This window comes from Pezoporus occidentalis, unplaced genomic scaffold (genome assembly GCF_034315485.1).
Source record: "Pezoporus occidentalis ecotype Australia unplaced genomic scaffold, CSIRO_AGI_Poc_V1 ctg421, whole genome shotgun sequence".
NCBI lineage: Eukaryota > Metazoa > Chordata > Aves > Psittaciformes > Psittacidae > Pezoporus > Pezoporus occidentalis.
In genome coordinates, this window is record NW_026915749.1 from 32,131 (window position 1) to 49,622 (window position 17,492).

At 65.1% G+C, this 17,492-nt stretch overlaps 3 protein-coding genes across 4 annotated transcripts; 2 read left to right on the top strand and 1 right to left on the bottom strand.

The window, feature by feature from the left end:
- On the top strand, positions 1-2,949 carry GDF15 (growth differentiation factor 15). The gene is made up of 2 exons (XM_062634326.1): positions 1-1,081; positions 1,680-2,949. The coding sequence occupies exons 1-2, from the start codon at positions 208-210 to the stop codon at positions 2,465-2,467; spliced, it is 1,662 nt and encodes a 553-aa protein (XP_062490310.1). The 5' UTR covers positions 1-207; the 3' UTR covers positions 2,468-2,949.
- Positions 2,950-3,753: 804 nt separating this feature from the next.
- On the bottom strand, positions 3,754-6,573 carry LOC134171783 (leucine-rich repeat-containing protein 25-like). The gene is made up of 3 exons (XM_062634327.1): positions 6,369-6,573; positions 4,942-6,276; positions 3,754-4,478 (listed from the first exon to the last, which is right to left on the bottom strand). The coding sequence occupies exons 2-3, from the start codon at positions 6,108-6,110 to the stop codon at positions 4,358-4,360; spliced, it is 1,290 nt and encodes a 429-aa protein (XP_062490311.1). The 5' UTR covers positions 6,111-6,276; positions 6,369-6,573; the 3' UTR covers positions 3,754-4,357.
- Positions 6,574-7,241: 668 nt separating this feature from the next.
- LOC134171785 (single-stranded DNA-binding protein 3-like) lies at positions 7,242-16,843 on the top strand. 2 transcript variants are annotated; one of them, XM_062634328.1, is made up of 18 exons: positions 7,242-7,403; positions 7,939-8,011; positions 8,153-8,214; positions 8,907-8,991; positions 12,693-12,782; positions 14,182-14,247; positions 14,370-14,429; positions 14,545-14,614; positions 14,726-14,796; positions 14,882-14,949; positions 15,036-15,081; positions 15,177-15,212; positions 15,297-15,351; positions 15,443-15,513; positions 15,603-15,681; positions 15,851-15,879; positions 16,498-16,599; positions 16,753-16,843. In XM_062634328.1, the coding sequence occupies exons 1-18, from the start codon at positions 7,348-7,350 to the stop codon at positions 16,780-16,782; spliced, it is 1,149 nt and encodes a 382-aa protein (XP_062490312.1). In that variant the 5' UTR covers positions 7,242-7,347; the 3' UTR covers positions 16,783-16,843. The 2 variants fall into 2 exon arrangements, with proteins under 2 accessions (XP_062490312.1, XP_062490313.1); XM_062634329.1 differs by lacking the exon at positions 14,182-14,247.
- Positions 16,844-17,492: the final 649 nt, after the last annotated feature.

The following is a 17,492-nucleotide window of genomic DNA, read 5'->3' on the forward strand; positions in this document are numbered from 1 at the left end:
GGGATGACGTAACACCAGCCATGGTTGCTTCAGGAGGGCCTGGACGTGGGGCAGAGCCATCCCTCAGCGTGCAGAAGCCGCTGCTGCAAGCTGGGCTGTGGTGTCATCAGCCGCTTTGGGAGGCCAAGGTCCAACTGATCCGCTCCCTCCGTGCGTGCGCCGGCAGGAGCCGGGCGCTGCTTCCCTGCTCCGGAGGGGTTCTAGGGAATGGGCCGTGCGCCGGGCTCAGCGCAGCACCGTAACGGGGATCCGGGTGCCAGCAGGGACCAGCGGGATGGAGAAGGCAGCTTGGGATGCAGGGATGGAGGAGCGGCGCCTGCCTGCGCATCGTCCTCTCCATCACCCCCTGCACCCATCGGATGTCGCCTACGGACGCTGGTCACTCACCAGTGGGGCAGGAGAGGTGCCAGATCCCCCCCAGCCATGAGCTGGCGCGGTGATCCATGGGGAAAACCAGGCGGTGGAAGGGAACTGTTTGTGTCTGAGGAAAAGGCTGACACTTATTCATCTCCACAGCTGCAGAGCAGCCTCGCACATCACCCGGCTCCAGCACCACCAGTGCATCCCATGCAAATTCCCAGGCGGAAAGGAGAGATTCCTGCTGGGTGTTTCCTCCGGCGTCACCCGGAGGGCGGGCAAAGTTCGGCTCCTATAAAGCCAGGTCAGGTCCACTTCATTCATTCCCGGGGCAGCACCGCCGGGAGCTGCACGTCCGAGCCTTTGCGCAAGAGGATTTTGCAGCTAAATCCCGCTGGGAATTGCGCGATGCCGAAGGCGCTGCGGGATGTCGAGGCTGCCCTCACCTGCCTCCAGCTCCTGCTGCTCGTCACCGGCGTGGAGCTGAGGCCCCACACGTGGGATGGGGACAGGATCCAGCTGGAGGCCATCAAAAAGGGGATCCTGGCGCGGTTGGGAATGCCGGCACCCCCCGTGGTCCGGCACCGGCTGGACCAGGAGAGCATCCGGAGGGCGCAGCAGCTCTACCAGCGCACGGTGGATGAGCTGATGCAGAACCGGAGCCGGGAGGAGGAGGAAGGAGCCGTGCCCAGGACCAGGCGCCTGCATCGCCTGACCCCCACATGTAAGCGATGCCGTGACTCCGTGTGCATCCCTGACCCCCATTCCCACCCTCCCCACACACACGTGTGTGTCCCAACGTGTCCCTGCTCAGGCACATGAGCGTGTGCCGGGACATGACTGGGCATGAACAGCGGTGGCTGTGCCCATCCTTATCCCGGCTGCTTCCCTTGTCCTGGCACTGGGGCGGAGCCACTGTTGGAGCCGTTCTGCTCCAGCCCACACAACATGGGCAGTTTTGGGGTGAAAGCAGCAGTTTTGGGTGCTAGGAGCGGGGTCTGGGCTTGCATCGGGAGCTGGGGGGATGTAGGGAAACATCCCGCTCCTGCCACGTGTTTGGGGGGGTACAAGGGGGTGTGGGTCACCCCAATGGTTCCTGGGGCACCATCTGCTGTCCCTCAGCAGTACCCCCCCCCCCCCCCCCCCGAGGGATGGTGGGTGCCGGGTGCTGTGGGGATGAGGATGGGGCTTCCCCGTCGTGGCCTCCACATCCCTGGGGATCTCTGGGTGATAACGCGGCGGGGGAGGCTTGGCCGCGGGACAGGAGCCGGTCACGAGCTGCCGGGCAGGATTGCGGGCTCTTACATCAGCTGTCCCCGCAGTGCTGCGCCGGCCGGACCTGCCCCGGGAGCACCGGGACCCGCCGGGACACGGGGACGCCGCCGGCCCGCACCGCTACCACCTCCTGCTGTCCCGCACCGAGGCTTTCCAGCGGCAGCTCCGGGTGGTGCAGGCGGAGCTGAAGCTCTTCAAGCCGGGATCCCCTGGGGTGTCCCCGCTCCGCTCCTCGGTGCCCCCCCGCGTCAGCATCTACAGCGTGGAGGGGGCTCAGGGGACCCCCCAGCTCCTGCAGAGCCAAGAGCTGGACCGGGATGCTCCAAGCCTGGACCTCACGGCGGCCGTTCAGCCCTGGGCTGCCGGTGCCGAGGACTCCCTGCGCCTGGAGCTACTCTTCAGCACCGACGTCTCGGCCTTGCTGCCCTCCTCCTCCCCGGAGACGCTGGTGCTGGAGGTGGAAACCCAGGAGGCCGGGGGCCGGGGGGCCCGGAGAGCCCGGGGGCTGGAGGAGGAATGCGGGAAGAGCGATGGGAAGTGCTGCCTGAAGTCGCTCAAGGTTTCCTTCCAGGACATCGGCTGGTCGGACTGGATCATCGCCCCCAACAGCTACTACATGAGGTTCTGTGAGGGGTCCTGTCCCCACAACTACAAACCGGCCAGCATGCACGCCCAGATCAAAGCCCGCATGCACTCCCTCTCCAAAGCCACCCCCCCGCCCTGCTGCGTCCCCGCCGGATACGACCCCATGGTGCTGATGCACTACAACAGCGAGGGCAGGCTGGTCTCCACGGTCTTCGAGGACATGCTGGTCACCAAGTGCCACTGTGCCTGATGGCATCGCCCCCAGCTCACACCGTGCCCTGCTGCCACTGGGCAGAGGCTCCCGGCAGCTCCAGCGTCCCCAAACCCAGACCCCATGGCATGAAATGCCTCCGTGCTGGCATCGCCTCCAGCATCCAGCTCATCCTCAGGGTCCCTGGTTGTGACTCCCCCCTCTGCAGGCCACGTTATTCCCACCTCTTTTTCCTTATTTAAAGCACATTTTATGTGGGAGGTGGATCCTTCCCACCCAAGAGACCCCAAAAGAGGCTGAGGTGGGTCTGTCCTGGGTGGCCACAGCCCACCCCTTGCCTGAGCATCATCTCTTCTCTGCTTAGAGACTTATTTATACAACCCTCTTATTTATTGCTAACTTATTGTATTTTATAGCAAAGCACCTTTCTGGGGAAAAGGTGGGTTTTTTGGTGTATTTTCTATTTTATATATTTCTATAAACCAGAATTATGGGAATGAATAAAGAGATGGGAACAGGGATCCTGGCTGCCTCTCCTGCCCCACCACCCACCATTGCAGTGGGTCACCTTCAGCTCTTCACTTACCCCCTCCCTGGGTGACCAGCCAGGAGCTGATTCCATATGGATTTGCTGGTGGCTCCCTTTGGATGAGTGGGGCCAGCTCAGCCCATCCCACCCTGCCGTGCCAGGTGAGTAATGCCTGGGCCGTGCTCCCAAAGACCTTTGAGCTGTCTGTGGCCTTGAGATGGGTGCTGGGCGCAGCCTTGACCTCCTCCAGGCAGGACATTGGGCCAGGATGTGGCCACTGCCCCTTTCCAGGTACCTTCAGCTGTGGGACCGCATTGGGATGGGGGGACCACGGCTCCCCCAGGCTCTGCCACCAGGCAGCGTCCCCCAGGGACTCACTGCACCTCAATGGGTGCTGGTCCCGGCTCCTCTCGGTCCTTTCCCTGCTTCCAGCACATCCCAGGGGGGTCCCGGGCTGCCCAGACCCTTGGCAGCTCCTGGGAGGGATCCTGGGCTTGAGGAACAGCAAGGACGGGGACCTGAGGGACACGGGGTTGGGGACGTCCAGTCTGGAGATGGGACCTCTCCTCTGGGGACATGGGCTATGGGGGCCTGTCCTTGAGGCTCTGGTCCCATGGGACACCCCGCTCTGGGGACACGGTCCCTGGGACCTCCAGTCTCATGTTTAGAGCCACCCTCTGTCACCAGCGTCCCTTATTTGGGGATGGCAGAGGGATGGATCCCGATGGGAACAGCACCAGCCATGCCAGGGGCAGGTACCCCCATCCCTGCCCAGGGCTCCCAGCAGCCTGGGCCATTTAAGCTGATTAAACCACTTAATGGGGCCCGGTGGAGCATCACCAGGGATGGAGCCCAGGGGACCCATGGAGGGGGAGGACTCCCAGACAAGGCCGTGTCCCAGGATGCTGATCCCCTTGGGGTGCAGAGCCGGGAATCCTGCAGGAGCGCTCCAAAAGGGGCTTTTGCTGCTCCCCACATGGGCAGATTTAGCAGGGAAAGTGGTGGCGAAAGCGACGGCGGGGTTGGGCCCAGTGTCCAGATGTCCCCAACCCCAGGTGCACGTGCACCCCATCAGCAGCTGAAAGGGGAACAGGAACCGTGCGCTGCTGCGGTCACCCCGGGGGCCCTCACACATGTCCCCTGCTCTGGGATGCTGCTGCCCATGGGTGCTGTGTCCCTGCTGTCAGAGGAAGCACCTCAGCCCTCAGCTACTGAAAGGGAGCAGGGTGAAGGAAGGGGCCAGGGTGTATTAAAATAACCGCTCTGAGAGAGGTGTCCATGGCAGGATGGGAGCGGAGAATGTGCGTGTCCCTGTCCCAGCCATAGCCGGACCCACGGAGCCCACATCCATGGGGAGCACCCATCCCTGTCCCCTCTGTGCTGGGGTCATTACAGGAGCATCACTGGTCAGGGGTGATGTAGATGCTGTCCTGGCAGGGGCTCAGTGTGTTGACATAGATGGGCTGGTCCCAGGTGTCCTCGCTCCGCGGGGAACACTCGTCACCCACCGGGACCTGCGGGCTGGGACACGGAGGTGGCACCCGCTGCCCTGGCCGTGGCATGGGCCCCGTGGGGATGGGACGTGTGGGGTAGGGTAGAATGGGACAAGTTGGGATGGGATGGGATGGCATGGCATAGCATGGGATGGGATGAGACAGGATGGATGGAAATGGGCTGGACAGGGTGAGATGGCACAGCACGGCATGGGATGGGACAGGATGGATGGGAATGGACTGGGCAGGGTGAGATGGCACAGCACGGCATGGGATGGGATGGGAGAGGATGGATGGAAATGGGCTGGACAGGGTGAGATGGCACAGCATGGCATGGGATGGGATGGGACAGGATGGATGGGGATGGACTGGGCAGGGTGAGATGGCGCAGCACGGCATGGGATGTCATGGCACGGGAGTGCAGGGCATGGTTCAGCACAGGAAGGGATGGGACACACCTGGAGCAGCCGGTGCCGGCTCCAGAACCTCACCTGTGCCGCTGCCATCCCGGGGTCCATCCCTGCGCGGTGGCTGTGGCTCTGCGGGGGCTCACGAGCACGTTCTCATAGTCCGGCGCGGAGCCATCGGTGCCGTCGATGCCATCGGTGCCGTCGATGCCATCGGCCCTGCTGACGTACCGGGGCTGCCCGTGCGCCGCCACCGCGTCCCACTTCGCCCCCCCGACGCCGGCGGCCGCCGCTCTCCTCCGGTGCCAAACCACGGCGGCCACCGCCAGCGCCAGGGCCACGACAGCCACGGCCGCGGCCGCTCCGGCCGCCAGCACCGCTCGGCCCCGGCACTCGGAGCCGTGGAAGTGGGTAACGTTGAAGCGGCCGCGCTGGGGGTCGAGGCAGTGGCAGCGGCAGGCGGCGGGGGAGCAGGCGCAGGGCTCCAGGACGGTGCCCACCACATCGCAGCGGCACGGCACGGTCAGGAAGCGCAGCCCGGGCTGGAAGGCGGAGCGGGGCACGGCGGGGAGGGGGTTCCCGTCCAGCCACAGGCTCTCCAGGGCTGTGCTGTTGGCGAAGAAGCCGTCGGGCAGGTCCCGCAGGCGGTTGTGCCGCAGCAGGAGCTTCCGCAAGCCCCGCGCCCCGCTCAGGAACGGGGCCGGCAGCTCCCGCAGCGCGTTGTGGGACAAGTCCAGCTCCTCCAGCCCCGGCTCGACGCGGGACGAGGGGCTCAGGGCTTCGATGCCGTTGTGGTCCAGCCACAGCCGCTGCTGCCGCTGGAAGAGGCCCCAGTCCAGCTTGGCGCAGTGAGGGATGGTTTGGGTCAGATTGAGCTCAAGGGGGGCGTCCGGCGGCACGGTGAAGCAGGGGGACGCGGGGGGCGTGGGGGACATAGGGGACAGGGGGGACGTGGGGCACAGCAGCAGCAGCAGCACAAAGGGGGCCATCGGGTGCCCCATGGCCCCTCCAGGTACCTGGGTGGGAAACGAGGGGTCAGCAAGACCCCAGTTCTCACTGAGCCTGCCCGTTACCCCTCCCAGTACAAACCAGTGCAGCCCAGTTTGGCACCCACCCCTCTCCCGCTCTGCCCAGGCAGGGCAGCACCCGGGGGTCCCAATGGGTGGTGTGTGTGTGTCCATCCCCAGCACCCAACTCGCCTGCACTCCGGCCGCTCCTCCGCAGGGCACAGAAGAGGAACAGGCGGGTCCCATCCTGTGACAGGATGCAGCCGGACCCGGGGGCTGTCTCAGGGTTTGGGGTGGTGTTGCTGGGTGCTGAGCACCCCAGTGGCCCCGCCTGTCACTACCGTGTGCCCTGGCTCCGTCACCTCCGCGGGCACACGCGTGGGGACACACGGACACACACACGCATGTGCTGCTGCACGCTCGCACATACATGTCAGTGCACATGTGCTGGGTGCTGAACACGCTCGCACATACATGTCAGTGCACATGTGCTGGGTGCTGAACACGCTCGCACATACATGTCAGTGCACATGTGCTGGGTGCTGAACACGCTCGCAGGTACACATGGGCACATGTGCACAGACGCCGGCTCAGTGAAGCGGGTTTGGGGGGGATGCCAGGGTCTCAGTGATGTGTTGGGGGAATTCGTGTAGGGGCCCGGCTAGGATCGGACCCTCCCGGGGTGCTGGCACCCGTGGGGGGCTCTCTTTGGGGTACACTGTGGGGAGGGGACCCCCCCTTGCAAAGGGCCCCCGGGGCTGGGTGACTCCATGCATGGTTTGTGTCCGTGTCCGCATCCCGGTGTTCCCCATGCCCACATCCCCCTGTGCCTCCCTCTCGGTGTCCTGTGCCCCTCAAGCCCCCCACGTCTGTGTCCATCCCCCCCATTCCCGAGTCCCCCCCCACATCCGCGTCCTTCTGCCTTCACCGTGCCCATGTCCCCCCCTCGCGTCCGTGTCCCTCCATTACCACCGCGTCCCTCCCCACCCCCGCTGTCCGTGTCCCTCTCGTAGCCACCCCCTCGTGTCCGTGCCCTCCGAGAACACCGTGTCCGTACCCCCCCCCCCGCCCGTGTCCGTGTCCCCCCATCTCCCTTCCGTGTCCCACCCCTCGTGTCCGCGTCCCCCCCATCCACCATCCCCCTGCCCACCCCCAACCTCCGTGTCCCTCCGTGCCCCCCCCCCCCCGCCTCCCCTGTGGCTGCGCCCACCCCATCGCATCCCCCCCCCCCCCCCCCCCCCGTCCCCATAACGCCGTCGGTCCCCACCACCCTTCGCCATCGCCCTTTTAAGAGCGGCGGGCGCGGGCGTCGCTGCTGGAACAGCCGCGCGGGGGGAGGCGGCGCGGCGGTTTCAAGCTCCCCCGCGGGCGCGCGGCCGGAGCCGCCGGGGCCGGGGCCGGGGCCGGGATGGCGGCGGGGGGGGCCCGGGAGCGGGGCCGGGGCCGGGGCCGCTGACAGCCGGGGCCGCGCCGCCGCCACAGCATGTACGGGAAGGGCAAGGGCTCCGGCGTGCCCTCGGACGGACAGGCCCGGGAGAAGTGAGTGCGGCCCCGGGCCGCGGCCCCGCAACTTTGGCCGGGGGAGCGGGCACGGAGAGGATGGGGATGGCGATGGGGGGGGGATGCCGGGGGGCGGGCGGACCCCCACGGCCCCGCCCCGCCGGGGAGCCCCGGCTGAGCCGGGCACCGGGAGCCGCGGGGTGACCCGGGCCAAGGGACCCCCCCCCCCCGTTCCCCGGGCACCGGGAGCCGTTCCCCGCCGCCGGCGGTGATGGAGCGGCCCCCGCCGCGCCTCCGGTCCCGTCGGACGCGGGACCAGCCCTGAGTCATTGCCAGCCACGGGACCCGCGGTGGCCCCCGCCGGGCCATGGGGCCGGGTGGGACCCGCGGTCCCCGCATCGCCCCTCGCGGGGAGCTGACATCGCTCCCGCTCCGTCCTGACCGGGGAGCGGGGTCCCCGCTTTCGGGGTCTGTGGCTGTCGGGGGGGTGTCGTGTCCGTCCGTCCCCCCCCCCCGCGGCCATGGGGGTGTCCTCCGGTCCCTGACCCCCGTGTCCCGGTCCCCGTCCCCGCAGGCTGGCGCTGTACGTCTATGAGTACCTGCTGCACGTGGGGGCCCAGAAATCAGCCCAGACCTTCCTGTCCGAGGTAAGAGATGGAGGGGGGGGAACACACACACAAACCCCTCCCGATCCCCCCCTCCATCCCATGGGATTGGGGGGCCCGGAGCCCATCCCCGCGGTGTCAGGCCTGCCGGTGCCAAGCCTGACCCCGCATCCCTCCCCACAGATCCGATGGGAGAAGAACATCACGTTGGGAGAGCCCCCCGGCTTCCTGCACTCCTGGTGGTGGTGAGTCGGGGATGGATACCCCCCCCCCCCTTCCCTTCCCTTCCCTTCCCATGGGGCTGAGCTGGGGGCTGCTCTGCCCCCCCACTGCCACCACATCACCTCGTACCCCATAAACCTGCTGCTCTGCTTTTCCCATCAACGATTTGCCCCCCCCGGCCCCTCCAGATGGATCCAATTTGGCACCAAGCATGGGGCGGGAGGGGGCTCCCGGTATGGGGCTTGTACCCGCACCCGGCGGGGGGGGGGGCAGGAGATCACCTCTGGGATAGGGGATGCTGGGGAGGCGGGGAACCCCTCGTGCAGTGGGGTTTGGCCATTGCCAAGAAGTGATTTGTGGGGGGGGCACAGCTCCCTCCTGGCCATTAACCCTCCCGCTGCCAGCACCCCCAAAGCAAGGGGGAGCACCCATGAATAGCGCTGTGGTCCCATCCCTATACCCAGCCCTGCAGCCGGGGTGGGGGGGGCGCGGGCAGTGGGACCCCCCCAGTCCCATCCGGCCCCGGGATGCTGCAGCCTGATGTAAAGTCCCAGGAATTTGGGCTCTGGCCGTAGCGACCGTTTCCAGGGAAAACAGGAGGCAGCGGCGGAGCTGGGAGGCCCCAACACACACGGGGGGGGGACACGGACGTGGACACGCACAGGGACATTGGGGGGGTTCTGACCCGTTGTGTCTCCCCATCCCTCACTCCAAGTGTGTTCTGGGACCTGTACTGCGCCGCTCCCGACCGCAGGGAGACCTGTGAGCACTCCAGCGAGGCCAAAGCCTTCCATGACTACGTGAGTACCGTGGGGCTGGGGGGGGTCTGTGCCCACTGTGACACCCCCGGACCCAGCACACCAGGGGTTAACACCCGGCCCCAGCCCCTGACCTATTTGCAGGGGGATGAAGGGGGGGGGTTAATCCCTGGGGGCCTGGCTCAGCCCCCCCTGCATCCAGCCCCATCCCATGGATCACATCCTGTAACCGGTTCCTGCTTCCCAACTGGAGGCACCCCAGAGGGGTTGGGGTGTCCCGTCCCCCCCCCCCCAGTGCTCCAGGACCAGTGTGGTCGTGGGGTTCAGTGGGACACCCCCACTGCTGCTGGGGGTGGCAGGAGGAGAACTGGGTCCTGGGGACTGGCTGTAGGGGGCACCGTGCCTTGGGATGGGGCTGGTGAATGATCCTGGGGTGTGGGGTGTGGGATGCCATGGGATCTGTGGTGCTGTGGGATGCAGGATGCTGTGTGGTCCATGGTGCTGTGGGATGCAGGATGCTGTGGGGTCCATGGTACTGTGGGATGCAGGATGCTGTGGGGTCCATGGTGCTGTGGGATGCAGGATGCTGTGGGGTCCATGGTACTGTGGGATGCAGGATGCTGTGGGGTCCATGGTATTTTGGGATGCAGGAAGCTGTGTGGTCCATGGTGCTGTGGGATGCAGGGTGCTGTGGGGTCCATGGTACTGTGGGATACAGGATGCCTTGTGGTCCATGGTGCTGTGGGATGCAGGGTGCTGTGTGGTCCATGGCGCTGTGGGATGCAGGATGCTGTGTGGTCCATGGTGCTGTGGGATGCAGGATGCTGTGGGGTCCATGGTGCTTTGGGATGCAGGATGCTGTGGGGTCCATGGCGCTGTGGGATGCAGGATGCTGTGTGGTCCATGGCAGTGTGGGATGCAGGATGCTGTAGGGTCCATGGTGCTGTGGGATGCAGGATGCTGTGGGGTCCATGGCGCTGTGGGATGCAGGATGCTGTGTGGTCCATGGCAGTGTGGGATGCAGGATGCTGTAGGGTCCATGGTGCTGTGGGATGCAGGATGCTGTGGAGTCCATGGCAGTGTGGGATGCAGGATGCTGTGGGGTCCATGGTGCTGTGGGATGCAGGATGCTGTGTGGTCCGTGGCAGTGTGGAATGCAGGATGCTGTAGGGTCCATGGTGCTGTGGGATGCAGGTTGCTGTGGGGTCCATGGTGCTGTGGGATGCAGGATGCTGTGGGGTCCATGGCAGTGTGGGATGCAGGATGCTGTGGGGTCCATGGTGCTGTGGGATGCAGGATGCTGTGGGGTCCATGGTGCTGTGGGATGCAGGATGCTGTGGGGTCCATGGCAGTGTGGGATGCAGGATGCTGTGGGGTCCATGGTGCTGTGGGATGCAGGATGCCTGTGGGGTCCATGGCACTGTGGGATGCAGGATGCTGTGGGATACGTGATGCTGTGGCATGCAGGATGCCGTGGGATGAAGAAGGCCGTGGGATGCAGGATGCTGTGGGATGCAGGATGCTGCAGGTCAGGCGGTGCCATTCTGTGTGGGATACATGGTGCTGTGCAGTAGGGGGTGCTGATGGTTGCAGGATGCCATGGTACCCGTGGCACTGTGGGATGCAGGACACTGTGGGATCCATGGCGCTGTGGGATGCAGGTTGCCACAGGGCACACGTTGCCCTGACCCTCTCCCCCATCCCCCTGGAGAGGGGCTGGAGCTGCCCCCCCATCCCTGGGTGCTCAGCCCTCCCCCCACCCAGCAGCACCCATCGCTGCACGGGGGGTGCCTGTGGGTGCGTGTGGCTGTGCCAGCGTGGGGGGGGCTGCAGCAGCCCCCCCCCGGCCCCCGGCGCTGTGCAGCGCTGATTTCCATGCTGGAATTAATGAGGCTGCCGGTGCGGTGATGCCGAGGACGCGGCGCGGGTCAGGCAGCGTTGCCATGGCGCTGGTGCCTGGCAGGCAGCGCTGGGGACCCATGGGGGGAGCCCCCCTGCACACCCCCCCCCAGTGCACCCCCACCCCGTGAACCCCTATCCTGGGGTCCTCACTGCAGTGAAAGCGGTACCCATGGGGTGAACTGGGGGTCCTGCCATGGAGCCCCTCACCTCACCCCCGTGGGTGCTGCTAAGCGGCCCCTCCCCAGTGCACATGGGACCCCCCCCACCATGAGCATCGTGGGGATGAGGATCCCATCACTTGGGGGGCTGGCAGTGGGGACAAATGGTGGCAGCAGCCGGCCCCACGCTGGGGACTGGGGTACCCTGGGGTGCATCGGTGTGGGGAGTCCCGTCCCCACCCAGCCTGCACCCCCCCCATGTGTCCCCCCCCCCCCCATTTTCTCCCTCCTGACCTTGAGCCTGCAGGAGGAGCCAAAACTCCCCAACCTGTTGCCATGGCAACTCTGCTTTGCATCACTGAGTGATGGGGGGGCAGTTCAGTCCCTGCCATGGGGGGGGGCAGCACCGTCCCCTCTGTGGGGCTGGAGCTGGGGGGCAGCGGTGGCCCCACTGTGGGGTGTGTGTGGGGGGGAACAGCCTTGGCTCTGTCCCCAGGGTTGGGACAGGGATTGTGCCTGCCCCCAGGCAAAGGCTGCCCGGCCCCCCCGGGCAGCGCTGTCCTGGACCCATGGCCATGGGTTGATGCTGGACATGGACACAGCCATGGGGTGATGCTGCTGCCATCCCACCCTTCACCCCTCCTGGCACCCCTGGGTGATGGGGATGGACCCCCTGGGGCCTGGGACCTGTCCCCTGTGCTGTGGCAAGGTGGGCACTGTGATGGCTCCATGATGAGCACCACGATGGGTGCTATGGTGGGACCATGATGGGTGCTGTGGTGGGACCATGATGGGTGCTGTGTTGGGACCATGATGGGTGCTGTGTTGGGACCATGATGGGTGCTGTGGTGGGACCATGATGGGTGCTATGGTGGAACCATGATGAGCACTGTGGTGGGACCATGATGGGTGCTATGGTGGGACCACAATGGGTGCTGTGGTGGGACCATGATGGGTGCTATGGTGGGACCATGATGGGTGCTGTGATGGGACCATGATGGGTGCTGTGGTGGGACCACAGTGAACGCTATGGTGGTACCATGATGGGTGCTGTGATGGGACCATGATGGGTGCTATGGTGGGACCATGATGGTGCTATGGTGGGACCATGATGGGTGCTGTGGTGGGATCATCATGGGTGCTGTGGTGGGACTGTGGTGTGCTCCATGATGGGCTCTCTGATAACCATGCGTGTCCCATGTGTGACCCATGTACATAGCATGACCCATGTACATACCACGACCCATGTGCCCAGATGGGGGTCTCGCCCTCCCCATCCCCATTTCCACACCAGCAGCCCCCACGGGTGCCCCATCCCCATCACCCATCAGTGGTGATGCCCCCCCTCTCCAAACACATCCAAGACCCCCCCCGCGGGGCTGGGGGCAGCCATGGGGCGCTGCAGGGCCCCCCGGGTGGAGGGGGCAGCTCCAGCTCCGTCCGTCCCCCCCCCTTCTCCTCCTCCCCTACAAATTGGAACCAGTTGTGGAGGGGCCGAGCCGGTTTCCGGCGCATTCCTTCCCTGCGCGGCTCCCCTCGCATGGGGCCGGCAGCGAGAGGGGCCCGCGCCCCCTGCCCCGGGATGGGGACCCCCCCGCTCGGCTCGGGGGGAGCAGGACGGGGTCTTTCTGGGCACAGCCGCTGCGGTGCTGACCCCCCCCCCCCCCCCCCCTTTCCCCGCAGAGCGCGGCGGCGGCTCCCAGCCCGGTGATGGGGAACCTGCCCCCCGGTGACGGCATCCCGGGGGGGCCCATGGCCCCCGCCTTCTTCCAGGTACCGTGTGTGTGTGTGTGTGTGTGCTGAGAGAGCACGTGTGTGCATGTCCTTAGCGTGTGCGTGTCCTTAGCATGTGCATGCACTCAGTGTGCGTGTTCTTAGTGTGTGCGGCATTAGTGTGTGTGTGTCATTAGCATGTGCATGTGCTTAGCATGTGCATGCACTCAGTATGCGTGTCCTTAGTGTGTGCATGTCCTTAGCGTGTGCATATCATTAGCCATGTGCATGTCCTTTGCGTGTGCATGTCATTAGCATGTGCATGCACTCAGTGTACGTGTCCTTAGCGTATGCATGTCCTTAGCGTGCACGTGTCCTTAGCATGCACATGTCCTTAGCGTGCACGTGTCCTTAGCATGCACATGTCCTTAGCGTGCACGTGTCCTTAGCATGCGCATCTCCTTAGCGTGTGCATGTCATTAGCATGTGCATGCACTCAGTGTACATGTCCTTAGTGTATGCATGTCCTTAGCGTGCGCGTGTCCTTAGCATGCACATGTCCTTAGCGTGCACGTGTCCTTAGCATGCGCGTCTCCTTAGCGTGTGCATGTCATTAGCATGTGCATGCACTCAGTGTACATGTCCTTAGTGTATGCATGTCCTTAGCGCGCGTGTGTCCTTAGCGTGTGCATGTCCTCAGCATGTGCGTGTGCTCAGTGTGCATGTTCTTAGCATGTGCATGCACTCAGTGTGAGTGTCCTTAGCGTGTACGTCATTAGCGTGTATGTGTCCTTAGTGTGTGTGCGCTCAGTGTGCATGTCCTTAGCATGTACATATCATTAGCGGGTGCATGTCCTTAGTGTGTATGTATCCTCAGCGTGTGCATGTGCTTAGTTTGTGCATGTCCTTAGCATGTGCATGCACTCAGTGTGCCTGTCTTTAGCATGTACGTGTCCTTAGTGTGTGCGTGCACTCTGTTCCTGTCCTTAGCATGTGCATGTCCTTAGGGTGTGCATGTCCTTAGTGTGTATGTATCCTTAGTGTGTGCATGTCCTTAGTGTGTGTGTGTCCTTAGCATGTGCATGTTCTTAGTGTGTGTCCTTAGAGTGTACATGTCCTTAGCGTGTGCATGTCCTCAGCATGTGCATGTTCTTAGTGTGTGTGTGTCCTTAGAGTGTACATGTCCTTAGTGTGTGTGTGTCCTTAGTTTGTGTGTGTCCTTAGTGTGTACATGTCCTTAGCGTGTGCATGCTTTTAGCATGTGCGTGTCCTTAATGTCTCTCTACCTACGTGTATGCGTGCCCTTAGCGTGTGCGTGCAGCTGGGGGGGTATACATGACCCGGGCCCCCCCCGCCCCACTCTGCCCCCTCCTGGGGCCAGCCCCACGTCCCGTGCCCCCCCCATGCCCCCCATCGGGGTGCCCCCCCGGCCCATAACCATGTTCTGTTTCTCTTGAAGGGACCCGCGGGCTCTCAGCCTCTGCCCCACAACCCCGGGCCCCCCCTGCTGGGGCCACACAGCCAGGTAAGGCTGGGCCCCCCCCCCCCCAGCGCCTGCAGGAGAGCCCCGGCCCCCCCCGGCCCCCCCCAGGGTGATGCTGCCCCCCCCAGCCCCAGCTCACCCCATCCCTGCTCTGTCTCTTGCAGCCCTTCATGTCCCCCCGGTACCCCGGCGGCCCCCGGCCCCCGCTCCGGATGCCGAACCAGGTGAGGTGCTCAGAGATGGGACCTCCCCCATACCCCCCCCCCGCCCCCTACAGTGGGTGCAGACCCCTTTGGGGGGGGGGCCGCAGCTCCTCACGCGCTGTCCCCCCCCCTGCAGCCCCCAGTGGGTGTCCCGGGCTCGCAGCCGCTGCTGCCCAACGCCATGGACCCGGCGGTGCGGTCACAAGGTGAGTTGGGGGGGGGGTCCCCTGTCTGTCCCCCCCCACCCCGCACGCCCAGGTCGGTTATGGGGGGGGGGGGCTGTGGGGTCTCACGGCCCCCCCCCCGCCTTTGCACAGGGCATCCTGGCATGGGGGGCCCGATGCAGCGCATGAACCCCCCCCGAGGCATGGCCGCCATGGCCCCCCAGGTGAGAGCGCAGGGATGCAGGGGTCGGGATGGGGATGGGGGCCAGGGACAGGGATGTCCCCGCTGACCCCCAGCTCTCCCTGCAGACCTATGGCAGCGGGATGCGGCCCCCCCCCAGCTCACTGGCTGGCCCTGGCATGCCCACCATGAACATGTAAGAGACCCGGAACCCCCCCCGGATCCTCCCCCCCGCCCCGAGATCACCGGGACCCCCCCTCACCTCTCCCCATTGCCTTCCAGGGGTCCCGGTGGCCGCGGGCCTTGGCCGAACCCCAACGCCAACTCCGTAAGTTGGGGGGGGGGTTGCAGGGGATGGGGCCATGGGGGTGCTGGCTCTGCCCCCCCCCATGATGAACACGTCTCCCCTTTCTGTTCCCCTAGATCGCCTACTCCTCCTCGTCCCCTGGGAACTATGTGGTGAGTATTGGGGTGCACTGGGGGGGGGGGAGCATGCTGGGGGTCCCCCCCCTTTAACCCAGCTCCCTCCTTTCCCCTGCCCAGGGTCCTCCCGGGGGTGGTGGCCCCCCTGGCACCCCCATCCTGCCCAGCCCCGGAGGTGAGTGTCTGCAGGGAGCGGGATGGGGACATTATGGGGGGGGATTTGGGTGCCATTCTCACCCCCTCCATGTGTGTCCCCCCCCCTCCAGACTCCACCAACTCCAGTGAGAACATGTACACCATGATGAACCCCATCGGGCCCGCGGGGACCCGGCCCAATGTGAGTGACAGCGATGGGGGGGGGAACGGGACACAGGGATGGGGATGGGGGGGGGTCCCACATTGCTCACCCCCCACCCCCTTTTCCAGTTCCCGATGGGGCCCGGACCCGAGGGGCCCATGGGGGGCATGGGCGCGATGGAGCCGCATCACATGAATGGATCCTTAGGTGCGTGCCCCCCGCATCCCGCGGTCCGTGAGCGCCACCTGCGGGCGGCCGCGCTCGGTGCAGGGCCCCCGCTGCGGCGGACGGGATGGGGGGGGGGGAGCTGAGCATCACCGGGGGGGGGGGGCATGGCCTGGGGGGGGGGCATTGATGCGCTGCTTTGTCCCTGCAGGCTCCGGGGACATGGACGGGCTGCCAAAGGTGAGTGCGGGGACCCCGCCATGCACTGGGACCCCCCCATCAATCCCATGTACTGGGACCCCAATTATGGGAAACACCCCCCCCCCATACCCTGGGACACATTTATTGCCCCCCCCATGTACTGGGACCCCATGTATTGAACCCCCCATGTACTGGGACACATTTATTGTCCCCCACCTTGTACTGGGACCCCATGTATTGAACCCTCCCATACCCTGGGACACATTTACTGTCCCACCTTGTACTGGGACCCCATTTATTGACCCCTCCCATATTCTGGGACACATTTATTGCCCCCCACCTTGTACAGGGACCCCATGTATTGACACCCCCCCCCCATGTACTGGGACCCCATGGACCCCCCCATATCCTGGGACACATTTATTGCCCCCCCCCATGTACTGGGACCCCATTTATTGAGCCCTCCATATCCTGAGACACATTTATTGTGTGGCACCCCATGTACTGGCACCCCACGTATTGACCCCCCCCGTACCCTGGGACACATTTATTGCCCCCCTCCATGTACTGGGACCCCATTTATTGAGCCCCCAATGCACTGGCACCCCCCCCATGCACCGTCCCCCCCTATTTCTCCCCTTTCTCCCCCTTCCCCAGAGCTCCCCCAGTAACCTGGGGGCCCTGAGCAACCCCCCCGGCACCCCCCGGGACGACGCGGACCTGAGCAGCAACTTCCTGAACCCCTTCCAAAGCGACAGCGTAAGGGACCCCCCCGGGGGGGGCGGAGGGAGGGCAAGAAGGGGAGGGGGGGAAACATTAAACCCCTTTGGTGAACCCCAATGATTGCAATGGGGGGTGGTTCCCCCCCCAAGGACCCCCCCATTCACTCCACGGTGTCTCCGGTCCCTGCAGTACTCGCCCAGCATGACGATGAGCGTGTGAGCCCCGCGAGGCCGGACCCCCCCGGAATCCTCATCAGTGATCAATAATCAATGATCAATAATTATCAGTCACATTCCCCCCCCCCCCCCCCCCCTCCCCCGCGAGAAAACACTAAACACAGAATGGGGACAATTGAAGAAGAATTAGGAATAAGTCACATGACTTATTTACTGCCCCCCCCTCCCCGGCGCAGGGTCCCCCCCTCTAGGGTGAGGGCAGGCACTGGGGGGGGGGGGGGGTAGGCTTTGGAAGGGTGTTTTGTGCCCCCCCAAAACGTGGAGAGGAGGTTGGGGGGGGGGGTATAACCCCCTCCCAGTGCCCCCCCCCCCCCAAGCCCTGCCAAAGCCCGGGGGGGGGGGGCACACCACCAGCACAGCCCCCCATCCCCCCCCAGTGGGTTTGCAACCCCCCCCCAAAGGCTGTGTTGGGGGTGGGGGGGCCCAAGCCATACCCCCCTCCCCATAGAGCACCCCCCCATGCTCTATAGGGCAGGCCCCAGTGCAGAGAGCAGCCCCCCCCCCCCCAGCCCTGTCTGTGTGCTCAGCCAGCACTGTGACCCCCGGCCCCCCCCCCCGAGCGCCAGACCGGGCCCCCCCCCCCGGGACCACTTTAATATGAAGGAATTCTCTTTTTTTGTGTGTTTTTTTGGGATTTTCGTTGGGATTTTTCCTCTTTTATAACAAAAACGACCTCAACCCCCTCTCCCCTCC

What these genes read in the sequence shown, in the direction of transcription:
- GDF15 (XM_062634326.1), top strand. Translation starts at nt 208, where the DNA reads ATGGGCCGTGCGCCGGGCTCAGCGCAGCACCGTAACGGGGATCCGGGT. An exon ending in GCATCGCCTGACCCCCACAT is followed by an intron (nt 1,082 to 1,679) that starts GTAAGCGATGCC and finishes CTGTCCCCGCAG; the next exon opens with TGCTGCGCCGGCCGGACCTG.
- LOC134171783 (XM_062634327.1), bottom strand. Translation starts at nt 6,110, where the DNA reads ATGGGACCCGCCTGTTCCTCTTCTGTGCCCTGCGGAGGAGCGGCCGGA. An exon ending in CCGGGATGGCAGCGGCACAG is followed by an intron (nt 4,479 to 4,941) that starts GTGAGGTTCTGG and finishes TCCGTGTCCCAG; the next exon opens with CCCGCAGGTCCCGGTGGGTG.
- LOC134171785 (XM_062634328.1), top strand. Translation starts at nt 7,348, where the DNA reads ATGTACGGGAAGGGCAAGGGCTCCGGCGTGCCCTCGGACGGACAGGCC. An exon ending in CGTCCCCTGGGAACTATGTG is followed by an intron (nt 15,213 to 15,296) that starts GTGAGTATTGGG and finishes TCCCCTGCCCAG; the next exon opens with GGTCCTCCCGGGGGTGGTGG. An exon ending in ACCCCTTCCAAAGCGACAGC is followed by an intron (nt 16,600 to 16,752) that starts GTAAGGGACCCC and finishes CGGTCCCTGCAG; the next exon opens with TACTCGCCCAGCATGACGAT.